The following is a 13,971-nucleotide window of genomic DNA, read 5'->3' on the forward strand; positions in this document are numbered from 1 at the left end:
CGCCTCAGCTCCTCCTAAGTATCCTCCATCGCCTCTCCTTTCTGTAGGATTTGTAACATTCCTCATCCACATCTACTTATTCCTCCCTCTTCTTCTTTCCCCTCTCATATTCACACGATCTGCATGATGAGCTGTTTTACCCAAAATTTATTCATATTTCCACTTCACTCACGCTTAATCGTACCATCCGTGCGTCCTTACCGGTGCTGCTCCTCCCTTCTCCCATTACTTCCGTTTCAATTGCAACAGGCTTTACACAACCCAATGTGCTGCCCATCCATCCCAATACTTCTCACTCAGCTTGATCCCTGGCTTCATCCCAAAACTATTAACCTGACAAAAGCCACGTTGGTAATTATAGCACTTTTGTAGGTGTCAAAATTTCCAAAGGCCATAACTCACCACCCTATTGTGGATCAGATTAAGTCTAGAGATGAGCATGTTGACAAATTTAGATAAGCAGCGGTCCATAGTATAGCAGGTGTTGGCGTTGTTCTGTGCGTGGGTTGATAGCACCTCTAGATGTAGCGAATTTTAGTGGATTAACCTAAAGTTAACATAAATTTTCCACTGCTTACATCTGCCTATATTTTCTTCAAGGATATCCAGCTTACCGATATCTTAATTAAAATCCCTTTCTATGCATAACAATTGCCCATTTGACTTCTAGTAATCTAATTTTTTATTCATTTTAGAACAAAGTCAGTGTCACAAACTTGACTTATTTGAAAATGAAGCAGCATTGCGCTTCATTACCACCAAAGCCGCCTAATGCTCTCTTCTGGCTCATGATGTACGGAAATTCTGTAATGCACCATTTTGACAGCCAGTTCTACCGAATGTACTGGAAAAGCAGTTTGCAGACCTCCTCCCTGACGACGTGTGTGGCGGAATAAAGCGTGCTCAAGAGGACTATAGAAGCTGTCGTAAAAAAAATATGATGAAATGACTTTTACAAATGCGAAGTGACACGTAGAGTGATGGACGAGGAGAGTTAAAATTGCAGCGATGAGGAAACTAATGTGTGACCAGTGAGCAGTGGTAGGTAATGAGTAAAGAGAGAGAAGCGCAAGCGCAAAGATTTGACTCATTTAGACCATCTGTGAGGTGGTGTTTGTTCCATGGCCGGTGATTTAGCCGTTGTGTTATTGCATCGGCGTACACATTAGAATAATCTTTTGACCAAAGACAAGTCAGTGCACATGATTCAAATGCCTTCTTCAAATACTTTCCTTTGAATGTCCAAAAACAACGGAATACCATAACTTTAGCTTACCATGGACGTGATAAAAACCAAATGATGCGTCAGTCAACAGTAACAGTATAGACGGACCAATCTCCCCGATGGATCCATTCAATGAAGCTTCAATAGCATTCTCGGAACGATGGAATCACTTATTCCACATATAGTGCTTTCTCTTTATGTGGCCCATTCAACGAGTTACAATTCGCATTAAAATATTGAGCATAGACCCAAAGGTGATTTTGTGACGCATGCGAAACACCCCTTTGTGGGACCAGGCACTTCCCTCTATAGCATACCCTCAGCGATCGGTAATGACTTCGAAGCGCCACCCCATACACGCATTATCTGATGGCACTGCTTTAGTGTAGATGAGGAACAGGTTACTTAAAAATGGTCCCCAAGAGTAGCTTCACATAAGAATACGACAAGGGATTGGACAATGGCATTGTCATGCAGTAAAAGCATAATTGGTTTCATTGATTTGATGCTACAAAACCATGTCAATTTTGAAAATTCCAGCGCTACTATATGTATTCGTACGACAACCACAGGAGCCACGTTCCGTGACTGCAGAAATTTCACGTGATGCATTTTATTTCCAATGCGACCTTAGCTTAACTCATTTTAAAGGGAAATTTTGGCAGTCCAAGTAACATTATATTTTTGTTAAGCATTAGCCCTACAAAACATTAATAATGGAAGCTAGCCGTTAACTTTAAGGAAGTTAAACGTGATTAGTGCCATTAATTGCCTTTGATGCATTAGTGTAACCATTTAACTCGACTCTCTCATTTGCATTTACATATCTTCGGCTATTAAAATTTACCTAATTAAACTCCTTTTTTTCAGTATTTGAAACGGCTTTTAAATGATTTATCTCTGCTGGATTGCGAATCCGTTACCTTTGGACACCAATATACCGACTTTGGGTGGATTTGATTTTTCCAGAATTTTTAAAAATTGAGTGAATTAAAACGTCATCAGTAAGCGAGTGCTGCACTATATAGAGCTTAGCAGTAAGGAACCCTGATCAAACTACTTTTAGAACAGGAACATGAATTGAACTATCGAGACTAATAATTATTTGTAACACACGGTGTTAGTTTAAAAATCATTCTACAGTAAACAACCTTCATTTAGAGGAAAAAAATGTTTCTTCATACCCGTACTTCCAAGCGCAATTCAATCAAAAGCCTTTATACCTTAATTCCAAGTGTGCCGACGTGCTTCTTACTGCTTTACTTATTGAGATACTTGCATGTAAAAAACAGAGCTAAACCTATTTTCACAAATTTAAAAAGCCTGTTTTTAAAGGCTATTTAAACAGATGCAATTTTTTGATTATTTGAGACAAGCATAAAGCAATGAATTAGCAAATATGGGTTCGAAGATCTCATTAAAGCTTTGAGTGGCCACAATTTGGTAAAGGTGCACTTTTATTAATAGTAAATTTCTGCGCATCATATTGCCCAGGATTATTCTCTCATTTCTGCAGAAAGCTTGATTCATCAGATTACTAACATCAGTGACACTTACCACTCAACTAAAGTGTTCGGTAAGCTACATTCTTCCTGCGTGACTTTTCACCTCATAGTTTTACTGAAATGACTAATTTAAGCTAACTTTCTACGTTTCAAATTTTCTTGTGCGATCAATTTGCTAAAGTTTAAACCGAATCCTTAAGCTCATTATATGTGTACGACAGTGCATTTTCTTTGAATTTTGGTAGCGCTAGATAAAAGCGACTAGTACCGTTAAGGTAACTTCTCGTTTTTTTATTTTAAGTGCACAACCATTTAGGCAGTCCTTCTACCTGTTTCATTAAATCATTTCTTTACATAGAAACAGGAGTGGTCTAGTGGCAGAATGTAGATCTTATGCAATTTTACTGCTACAATAAAATGGGACTAAAATTTTAAAACCAAATCCCAGTACCACTTTTGGTAAGGGAAGTTTAATTAAAATTCGTAGTCGGAATATTTAAACAACTGCAAAGTATTAATCCGTCATACTCACCCTTCATGAATTGTGGGATGATCCAGGATAGTTTTGACAGGAGAAACAAGGCTATCATGAGAATCATTAGATGTTGCTCCCATAACTTTATGATTCATTCGCAAACGGACCTTTTTATCTTCCATCATATGTACTAAAATAGGTGCGAAATGAACAGAAGGACTGCCAAAAGCAATTAAATTTTTACAAAAGAAACATTAGATATTTAATTAATATGAAACTGGAGCAAATAAATAGGTATTGCATAGTGCCTCATCATGTCCCATGGTACTTGGGTCCAGAATTGTTTAGTAAACTGAAGAAAATTAAGTGCAAAGGTCATCTGACGCACAACAAAAGGCGCATTATGTGCGATTTCAGCGCTTTACCATAAACAAAGAGATGCCACGAAGATAATGAAAGCGGATTATTTATGATGCAGAAAAGGCCTGAATAAACAATATCACAGAGGGTCTGTTATTAAGTTTGAGTTCAAATGCGGTTATACTAATGGCAGTTGGCCCGCATAATGTTGCAATTGATTGGTCTAACCAAGTAGCTGATTCATTTTCCTGCAGATTAGGACTGAATTCGCGAATGTTTACAAGAATTTATGGTTTCATTATAGATTTGATGAATGTTTCCGAAAAAATGCACTCTATTTTAATGAATACGTGCATGTGACAAATAGCAAAAGACAGCCTTTTTGGGTAAAACCTATTTGCATTCGGTAGTGACGTTTTACATTTTAATTCGAAATACAACAAATTTGGTTTGATTGTAACAGCAAAACATAAACGCATCATCAGTCTCGTTTCATTTGGTCTGCTAGAGGAATTACCTGCAATCTTAGAGAAAAAAGTCAATGTTTCAGCTCTATTTCTAAAAAAATATTGCATCTGACATTTAACTTTTGCATTAACTTGCAAGCCATTCAAATTTAATTCGTATCTCCTAAATGCCACAAAATTTAATTTGTGGTATAGAGGAGTGTATGAAATTACAGAAAAGACAAAGCTTTGTTCTAAATTGGTTTATAATTGCTTCTTCTACCTCTGCTTGAAACGGACCTTAGTGCCAGCATATTCGGTAGAATTACCATTTATGGAACAGATTTGTAGATCATATGCTTGCATTCCGGTTGTGCAAGTTGCTGAAAGTCATGTCAGGAGAACTCTCAAAAGGCGATAAAAGTGGCTAGCAGCGGGTGTTGCGGCGAATTTGATTCCTACTCAGTGTTTGCAAAATGCATTTGAAAATTGTTTTGCTTTATGTGGCTTTGGATTTACCTAATGTCTACGGTGCACTATTTCCAAATGCACAGTGTACTTCTTAAACTCAGTGGTCCTTGAGCAAATAATTTTAACTGAGCCTGCTGCCCATCATTAAAAGCAGTTTGCCACCATTACTGAGATGCGTTTAATTCCTTCTCCACTTTTCTTTTTTGTGTTACTTTAGTTAGTGCCACCTTATAACTGAAAAGCACTAGCGCTTAACAGTTGCTGATAAAATTGTTACTCTTTTCACTTCTGTGTTATTTCCTTGTCGTAGACTTAAGCCTGTCAGACTAAGCTTTTGTCTTGAATTGTAAAATTGTCCTAATAACAAAACAAATTAGCAGATTATTAGGTGGTTCTACAAAATATCTGCTTTTATGTCTCCTCTGCTCTCTTGTCTGCATTGTAAATCGTATGCAGCGGTAATAAAGTATTTCTGTATTAAAACTATAACGCAACTTCCTTTGATGCAGTTATACTAGCAAAAATTAATTTTTTAAAAGAAATCACCTTGGTCTTCATTTAAGATAGCAGCAGACAGTATTTAGGCGGAATTTTTACATGAACACAAAAATGGGGTAATACTTTGCACTTACACTGTAATAAAAGGCATTTAACTGTACATTGCTTTGTCCGGCTTAAATTCAGAACCCATACATTTCTTCAATACGAATTTGTGTGACGCCAATTAATCAAATTAAGCAAAATGAAACACTGATTACAAAACGCATCGTTTTTTCAGAGATTACATTTGTATCACCAGTCTTAAACTATTATCTGCAGGCTGCTTGTATCACGCCGCCACACACCACATGAACAAGTTTTTGTGTTGTGGGCGCGAGTGAAGTTTAACAGTTCTCACTGAGCGTTGTCGACGCCACTTGTTACTTCTAAGAACATCAATAAGTCCTCTCTGAAAAGAGAATTGGGGCATTTCGTGAATAAGAATATTTGCGACTGATGGATTTAGAGCATTGCAGTAGCACTGGACAGCTAGATTGGTGGTAAAAACTCAAACCTGGACATAAGCGAATAGGCAAGACAATAAGACAGAACAACTTCGACAAATTTGGGTATTTAGGGATTGCCCGTCAATTGCCATTTTGAGAAAATTGAACATAAATGTATTTTGAGGATCGCAGATAAAATAGCACATCGTCTGGATAAATAAAGGATAAAAGCAATTTTTAGGGCCCCTGACGACCAAAGCTTAAATTGGTATTCTAAATAAAACAAATTTAAATTATAGGTGCATATAGTAAATGCAAGTCCAACAAAACAGGGAACTTTTTACATTGATATAATAATAAGAGGTTCAGAGAGATAGTAGCTCTTTAACATTAGACAGTGGCAGCAAGGGCAGATTTGGATTTAATGAAAGTGACAGCGTATATGAAAATTTGTCACGTATTAGCAATTACAAAATTAAAAAAACAGGAATTTTATCAATTCGGGTTCTACAAAAGAAAGTGAAAAGGTGGGTATAGGCCAACAAGAAACCTAGGATGATAATAAAAATTTAAAATATTATAGCCGAAATTGGGAAAAGACTAGACAAGCAAACTCATCACTTGATATAAAAATTCAAAAAAACCTGTATTTAGAATCCTGCCTGTTAGTAAATCAAATCTTCTTCCTAAGTAGAGAAAATCGTGCTTATTACGTTGAAACGCCTGATAGTGAAGTTAGTTCAATATAACCGATTGTCACTATACGGGTGCACCCATGTATATATACATTGCACAGTGCTCGACATAAGTTTTGTTGTTTTTTAAGGGACGCATAAATGTTTGTATTTTTGTCCTATTGCTGTGATATAATGCTAAACCATTTTGCTCACCATATTTTAACGCACTAGGCTTAAAAATTGCTTAGCGTGCAGTTATTAATAATGTTATAGGTAAGGCTGAATATAAATAACAATTCTTTAAAGCACTGTTACTTGTGAGACTTATAAGTTTTCCAATTACAAATGTACGTGATCGCCTACATTATTTGGTTTATTGACTACAACGTTATCCGCTCCGACTGAGTTGCAACTTGGTTATAATCTTTGATGCTCATGTCTGTTTACCACTATTGAAAGAATGGATTAGATTAAGATTTGTCTTTCAAATCTCTGGAGATAACGTTGAAATCTTGCATCCCGGTTTCTGGTGCAAGGAGTCAGCTGCCTATTGATATCAAAGAAGGACTCATTTTTTACCATTATCTGCAAATATGTTCAAAATGTTTTTCTGCTAGTAATGCAAAAATGTTGCTACATTATTTCTGACAAAATACTGTGGCTAAATTGCACATTTAGTAGTAACATTCGGCAGAGCACTCACAAATGCGTGTCGCATTAAGCCATGGAACTTCAGTAGACATGAATGTAGCTGTGGTAGTTCTTAGCAGGGCCGTAGGATGTGGACACTCACAGCATAGAGCAAAGTGGAGTGCCACAAATCAGCAGTAGACTTAGCAGCAGAAGCAGCAGCTCCATCAACAGCAACAGCAAACCACCAAACTTTGGAGTTCTTCTGCCTACAACCACCATCATTATTACCAAAATTATCATCACCACGACTGCAACCGATGCCACTGACACCTCCAACTCCTCTTACACTATTTCCTCTCATCTACTTAGAGCAAGATCACCTTTAAAAACCTTAATACTCTTTAATACCTCGTGCTTGACTCCTTAACGGGCAGCAGAAGATGCACAGCAGTCTGCATCTCTCCAGTCGTGATGGTAGACCCTCTAGTATAGTGCGCCATGCCAAATAAATCCGCATTATTGGGCTCTAAAATGTTATTTACTGGGGAGCTTAATATCGAAATAGCCATCTAGAAGGCGTCTTATGGATGTGGATCGTGCAACACACCTTCACTGCTAACGTGGAGCCATCTCACCTTTATCAAACCTTTTACACTTTTTTAACTTCAAAAAACTTTCCCTTAATTTGGAAACCCTAAGTTTTGCTAGCACAGTATTTTTCACTGCGTAAGATTCAACCATTTACTTTGGTGATTTTAATGATTTAGAAAAATTCACTACTACTTATTCGGCCTGACTAACGATAAGGCAGTGGAAAAGAGAGTAAAAGGGTTTAAAGTATACTAAGAAATAACTGCGTTGCAATGCTTTAAGCATCTAAAGAAAAGGAGGTGTTTTAAAGATCGGAAAGAGAACAAGAATTGTAGTACGGTTCAGTATTCTCATTTATCTGCGCTGATGTATGACATTTATGCAAAAGAGCAGACTAAGCATATTTGAACGAGTAACCGTGAATAATTTTTTCATAGGAGGTAGACCGATGGTAACCAAACCATTGCAAAAAGGTCAACAAAAAATGGTGGTTCTATCAGATCACGAGGATATGCAGGAAGGTCGGACCCAACGAAGGAGGGAGGAGTAGTGACGTTAGAAGAAACGGCAGCTTGTAATGGCGTAGCATAAAATTCAATTTACTCTTTAACTCATGCGTCCACTCTTTCATCTATGCCTATATCCACTTTAAAAATTAAACTGTGACATAAATAAGAGCGTTTGGGTGATAATCTTCCTATTTACTACTGTCTTTAAAGGATTCATACCTATACGTATACATCTATCATACTAATGACATACGCCCCATTCTTATTAACAAGCAAACAACGAATTAATATCTCTGCGTTAATGAAAAGAAAGGCCGATTTTGTCATTAAATTGCAATATTTCTAATGCCATTCCTGGTCGTTAAACCGCAAATAATTCTTCTTAGTGTCCATGAATGAAATGTCAAGGGAGGTGAAAAGGACTGTAATTCCAATTGCTCAAATCTGTGCTACCCTTTTCCCATAAAAAATGAGAATTTGGTGCAATCACTGATTTTGAATTCGAGGGTTGAAACAATTTTCAATTTAGAGGTAATATGATAAATACGAGACACCTTTGAATATGCATGTGTATGCCTGCATACATGTAAATAAGTGTTGATTGGTCATCGAAACAATAGCATACAGAAGGCAAAGGTACACTGTGGAGGTTACTAATAGTAAGTCATGATCATCGTTTAAGGTGGAAATCAACTTCGTTTTTCGATCGGTATTAAGCACAGAGATTTTTGCGGACGGGTGGATGTTGTAATAGAGTAAAGCTGATACAGAATGATAATTGGTAATTATGCAGGGATGGGTGATAATGCCATAGGACAAAAGCAGTATTTAGAATGCGGCAAGTTGCGGAGGACAGCGGGTATTGATGGAAGGAGATGAAGGAAGAGAATTACTAATGTGTAGTGCTGAGGTAAGAGAGACGATGTGGCCGAGGATGTCAGTATAGTATGCTGTGGGCACGAATGATGAGGCAGAGGCCCGCAGGTTGCAAGTGGAAGCAAACCCTGTGTGTAGTTCAATAGGCTGAGGAATTAGTGATTCGTAGTGAACAAGGTTTTTGATAACATTAAAAATTCTGATTTGATCAGGAAACTTGGTTATGTACCAAGATTTGGCCTTGATATTTTATTGGTTTTATTTTAATTTGAGCATTATATATGCCATCGTTGACCATACTTACTGCCATTCTCACTATATATCATATAACCACCATGTCGATAACCCAGTCAATACATATAACAAATATGCCAAACTACTAACAAATGATTAGTGGCGGTGGATGAATTGTGAGAAGTAGATTTGCTATGTCTGCTTAAGAGTAATTTTTTTTAGTAGTGTTTAAGTCGGCGTCAATAGACAATGGCATAACCATGCAATGTCTGTAATTACTGACCGCTACATTGTAATATTTAAATCACATGAGCGATCGCAACTCACACCTTCGTCACGACATGACCCGCGTGGGAGGACTTATTATTAAGTACTTTGTTCACGTCGCAGATTTTGATCCATATGTCACATTTTGGCTGATTTCAAACAAATTTTTATGTTCATTTATAAAATCGAACCCAATCTCAACTACATTTTACTAATTATATGCCCCTTTTCCTCCTGTGAAAGCGACACAAATGCTCATTATAGTTGGAATAATAACAATAATATACCAATAAATTTTCTGAAGTCCTTTCATTTTTCTGGTCAAATCAATACAATTTTAAAGTACTCAAATTTTTGACGTAAGAGCGTGCCTCCTTACACTACGCTTATCCATTTACCTGATGCGCTCTTCACTGGTTCGTGTTAAACCTCTCAGATAATGTCGTTTACGAACACTTAGTTATTATGAATAACGCACTTAAGGGTGTGAGGTCACTCGCAGAGCTTAATAACTTTATCTTTTTTCTATTTCTAAATAGTGTTACTGAATTTTTCTTTATTAAGTAGTCCGAGTCAACATCTTACGCTTTGAACTTAGTCAGTCTATATGGCTCTTTGAACTACTTTGTACTACTTCAGATAAAAATAAAACATCCTTTGTAGGTCATGCACATCGCTGCCTCTTACTTTTGCTAGATGCCACCAACTAGATAATCAATGGGCAAGACCTCAAAGCAGGTGTATAGCTTAAATGATGAATGCAAATAAGTAAACGCAAAGGTGTCCTGAGCGAGTAGGGCTCGGTCATCGCCTAGCTGATACTGCAAGAGGCTGAGTAATACTGCGTCAGAGTCTGCACTAGAATTTGAGTGAGGCTGGACCTTCGACTACAACTAGGACAGCCAGTGGTCTTAGTTATGTATACTTATAGCAGTGGATTACCCATGTCTTAGAGTGACTATTAGCACACCTAAAGTAGGGCTTCAGCCACATGGAAGAGATTAAGTGCGCAATTCACTAAATGTTCTTAAACTATCTGCTACAACAAACAAATCTAAAAAACATGAACGATATTTGAAATTGCGGACATCTGCAGCACCAAGTGAGATTGTCTGCTTCAATCCCGTCCAGCATTTATTTTAAGCAATTTTTCATCTTCGATAGTTCCATCACATACTACTACCTCATCCATTGCATGAATAAAAAGGTGATGTCTTAAGCATTACCTCACAATGCTGTCAGCCTTATGATAAAAAGAAGCTGATGCGTTACATAAATCAAACAGTATTGCATGACACACCTATGATTTGTTAGGGTAGACCACATGGTCAGGCCATCGTCGGTTTTCTTCACAGTGTAATGAGAAATGTCTTTGTTTATTCTATTTCGCCTCCATGGAAGAAACTTCGTGAAGACATCGACAATGAATAAGAATAAGCCCAGATAAACACTACGTATCACTACCACAATGATATCCTTTATTGTCCACATATTAGTTGCAAGGAATTTGTGATGGCTCTCTACGTCTACCTACTGGTAGGGAAAACCAGTTTTTTCCAAATATCGATAGATTAAAATAACCATTGCATTGTAGGTTCTGAACAAAAAAACGAATTCAAGCTTAAAAATATGACTTAATTAATCACACTCAGCGGTATAGTGGTCTATTTCTTCTCCAGAAGATACCGAGGCAGGCATATCGCACCATCCTTGTCATGTTGCTTTTGACGCTGATTGCATTAAATTCGCAAATTGGTAGAGATGTGAAAAAGTGAAGAGAACTCAAAACCACCTAGGATCCAAAACATCTCTTTCATGCAGCCGAGATTGCTTACGAGGTCCTTGATGTAGAGCAACGAACCAGTCGTGATGAATGTTTGGCAAGGTGTCATACTACCCAAAAGGTCATCCATGCCTGCATACATTCGAAAAGCATCCACGTGATCGGCATCTACTATTACGCAGTCGTAGTCTGCAAGACACCTTTCCTCCAACTGCATTCTTGATTCCACGATATCTGGCAATTTTTGTAGAAGACTTCCATGTTACGTGCCTGAAGAGTATTGCCAACTGCACTGAGAGTGCGTCTCGTCACTAACCACATCGAAGAAGATGCGTGTTGGAGGGCCGGAATTTACCACCTGTAAGTTGCAATAGTACCGTTTTGTGTTGCTTCGAGACCAACTTGCAGCAGAAGTTAATACGAAGAACAAACAACTTACAGGCCTCTGTATGTGCTCAGAGAACTCTGTACGCAACAGTCCCTTAAAAATTGCATCTTGTTCATTGTGATGCACTGTTGCCGCAAGTGCATTGCTAAAAGAGACTTCATTATCTTCACTTAAAAGCAGCTGACAGAGGTGCTTGTCAAGCCACTTCCAATCCTCTAAAGCCCCAGTTATAAAATGGGGGTATGGCCAAGTATTGAGTATTTAATCCCACTTCGGAATTGCTTGGCACAAATTTACCAAATTGGTGGCATTAAGGTGCTTGCGAATTCTCAGACCCAGTTCCATCGGAATGTCTGCAATATTTTTTTTTCATTTCGGTTCCTTCTGCTTCTTTCCTTTATCTAAAGCCCAAATTAAAACTGACATGAAGAAAGAACAAGTAGTACTAGAGAATTATCAAGTCCACATTATTTTGCAATGCTAATTCGAGAATATGAGTGATTTACTGATAAACTGATTGATAACTAACCGTCAAGTGAATGAATGGTATTGTGAAAAACGGTATTTACCTCTAACTACCACAGCATAAAAATACAGCATGGAACCAACTTGCTCTGTGTGATTTGCTAAGAGAGCTACGAGATAACACTGTTAGATGAAATACTTACAAGACAAGCGCTCTGATTTGCAAATTAAATGGGGTTGATAAAACATCATCTCGTGAGGTGAAGGTCCTGTCAGACTGTCATGATCTAACTTGTCAAGTCATGATTAGTAGATTTAATTATTAATCACATTCCCTCAAGTCATATCAAGCCAGCGTGACTTTAACTACCATTTGACGTGCTTAGTCCTGCTCACTTTGCAGTGGAAATGACGTATGACTTAACATTACTAAATTTTTACCACTGACCTTCACTTAAAAAAAGGTGGCATCGTAGTTGCGACACATCGAGATTACTTCCCATCGGCTTCGAAGGCTATTTGAAGTTAAACTGCTGTGGTTTAAGGTTTCTTAAAAACTAATTTGAATATATTTTCTTAGGCGAAGCGTTACCTGTTTGTAGTATTCACCTTTTCTTCAACAAATTTGGCCTATAGTCGCCGGAAAATGCTATCACTTTGATAACATTGCCTCAATATTGTGCTTAAACGCAGACACTCTCCACGCAGACGCGTACGCTTCTTTTAAGAGTGATTCTATCCTTCAAATAGGAGTAAAATGCCAACATCACCTAAAACCCAGAATCAACCAACAGACTCATGGTCGGCCATCTTTAAGACATTAACAGTAAATGTTGTAGTGACTAGATGCCACCACCATCATCATCACCATTATCATTATTATTATTATCATCCTCATCATCATCAAATACTGTACTTAAGATGCTTTGTAAATGTGAGTAGACATTTGGCGATTCGGGCTTTAGAACATCCTTGACAAGAAATTTTATTCATCGGTACACCTTACTTTATGCATACACGCATTTGGTGTCCTTGTTTGGAGTCTTGTTTAGCGGTACTTAGACCAGGATGGCTCACGGCACGTCTAGTGGTCATCAAGAGTAGCAAGGGGATAAACTTGGTGCAGCAGTAGCATCGTATCGAAAGTCGTAAGTCGTCTTGAAGGCTTCTTGTAGGTTCAACCGATAGTCTGGTGCCAAAGAGAGTTGTTGTCGGCGCCAGAAAAAGTAGGCAGAAAAGGAATGCAAAGGATGTTAGTCTTTTCTCTCTTAAATTAAATTTCACATCCCTAAATGTTTTGCCTGAAGCGTTTTGAGGGCTGTCATGTGGCCTATTTTAATAAAATGGGCTGAAAAAATGGCAAAATACAAGAGTTTTGTGCACGATATAATAAATGTTTTACTGTGGGTCTACTGATGCTTTCTGGTAATGTTGCTAACTTCAGTTCAGCCTACATTACCACCAGAATTGTTCACTGAGATTATTTGAAAACACTTTTACATTAGTTTCATGTGTATCATATGGAATAGTAAAGTGCAAACAAATGTACTAGTGCAATACTTATTTGTTCGAAAGTACCTGTTAGATTAAAAACGGCCTTATTGGATAATCCCGGAGCCTATGCCAAAATGTCAGTTGCCAAGACGGATACAAATCCTGCTTGAATCTCTTCATCTTCAACAATGCTTAGGACAACCGTATGGGGATTTCCTAGATGGTAGGTTTAAATACGGGGATGGATGTTCAAAATGATGAAGGTTTTTTAATGAAACAGGAAATTCTGCTCCAAGTCGATACTTTTACTTTATGCAAACAGGAAATATGGATGGTAGAGAAACAACAAGGTTTGCTTTCGCCTGGTGTGCCATGCTACGAGCAGAGCTTATGTATTTTTGTTTTAAACACTTATCATCTTGTAGCAGAGGGGGAAACGTTTTCTTGACAGTGTCTTGGAAAGGAGAGAGAGGTGGAAAAATTTTAACGACGCAGCAGTACAATCCAAGTCCATCTCGCATCGTACTATAGAGACAGAGCTTAAATTGGAGATTTGTTTGGTTAAATGGTGGTCAGTCTTTAATTG

At 37.8% G+C, this 13,971-nt stretch overlaps 1 protein-coding gene across 1 annotated transcript in view; it reads right to left on the reverse strand. All coding sequences in view use genetic code 11, as the record gives it.

The window, feature by feature from the left end:
• The window catches only part of EGR_09774 (hypothetical protein), a gene marked incomplete at both ends in the record, with an annotated part of 9,094 nt that extends 1,955 nt beyond the window's left edge, over positions 1 to 7,139 (reverse strand). Inside the window, 6 exons of the mRNA XM_024499023.1 lie at positions 3,263 to 3,424; positions 3,959 to 4,192; positions 5,381 to 5,475; positions 5,537 to 5,677; positions 6,090 to 6,191; positions 6,939 to 7,139. Coding sequence (XP_024346564.1) covers positions 3,263 to 3,424; positions 3,959 to 4,192; positions 5,381 to 5,475; positions 5,537 to 5,677; positions 6,090 to 6,191; positions 6,939 to 7,139 — 935 coding nt within the window. The remainder of the gene's footprint in view (positions 1 to 3,262; positions 3,425 to 3,958; positions 4,193 to 5,380; positions 5,476 to 5,536; positions 5,678 to 6,089; positions 6,192 to 6,938) is intronic.
• Positions 7,140 to 13,971: the final 6,832 nt, after the last annotated feature.

This window comes from Echinococcus granulosus (assembly GCF_000524195.1).
Source record: "Echinococcus granulosus chromosome Unknown EG_S00166, whole genome shotgun sequence".
Lineage (NCBI taxonomy): Eukaryota > Metazoa > Platyhelminthes > Cestoda > Cyclophyllidea > Taeniidae > Echinococcus > Echinococcus granulosus.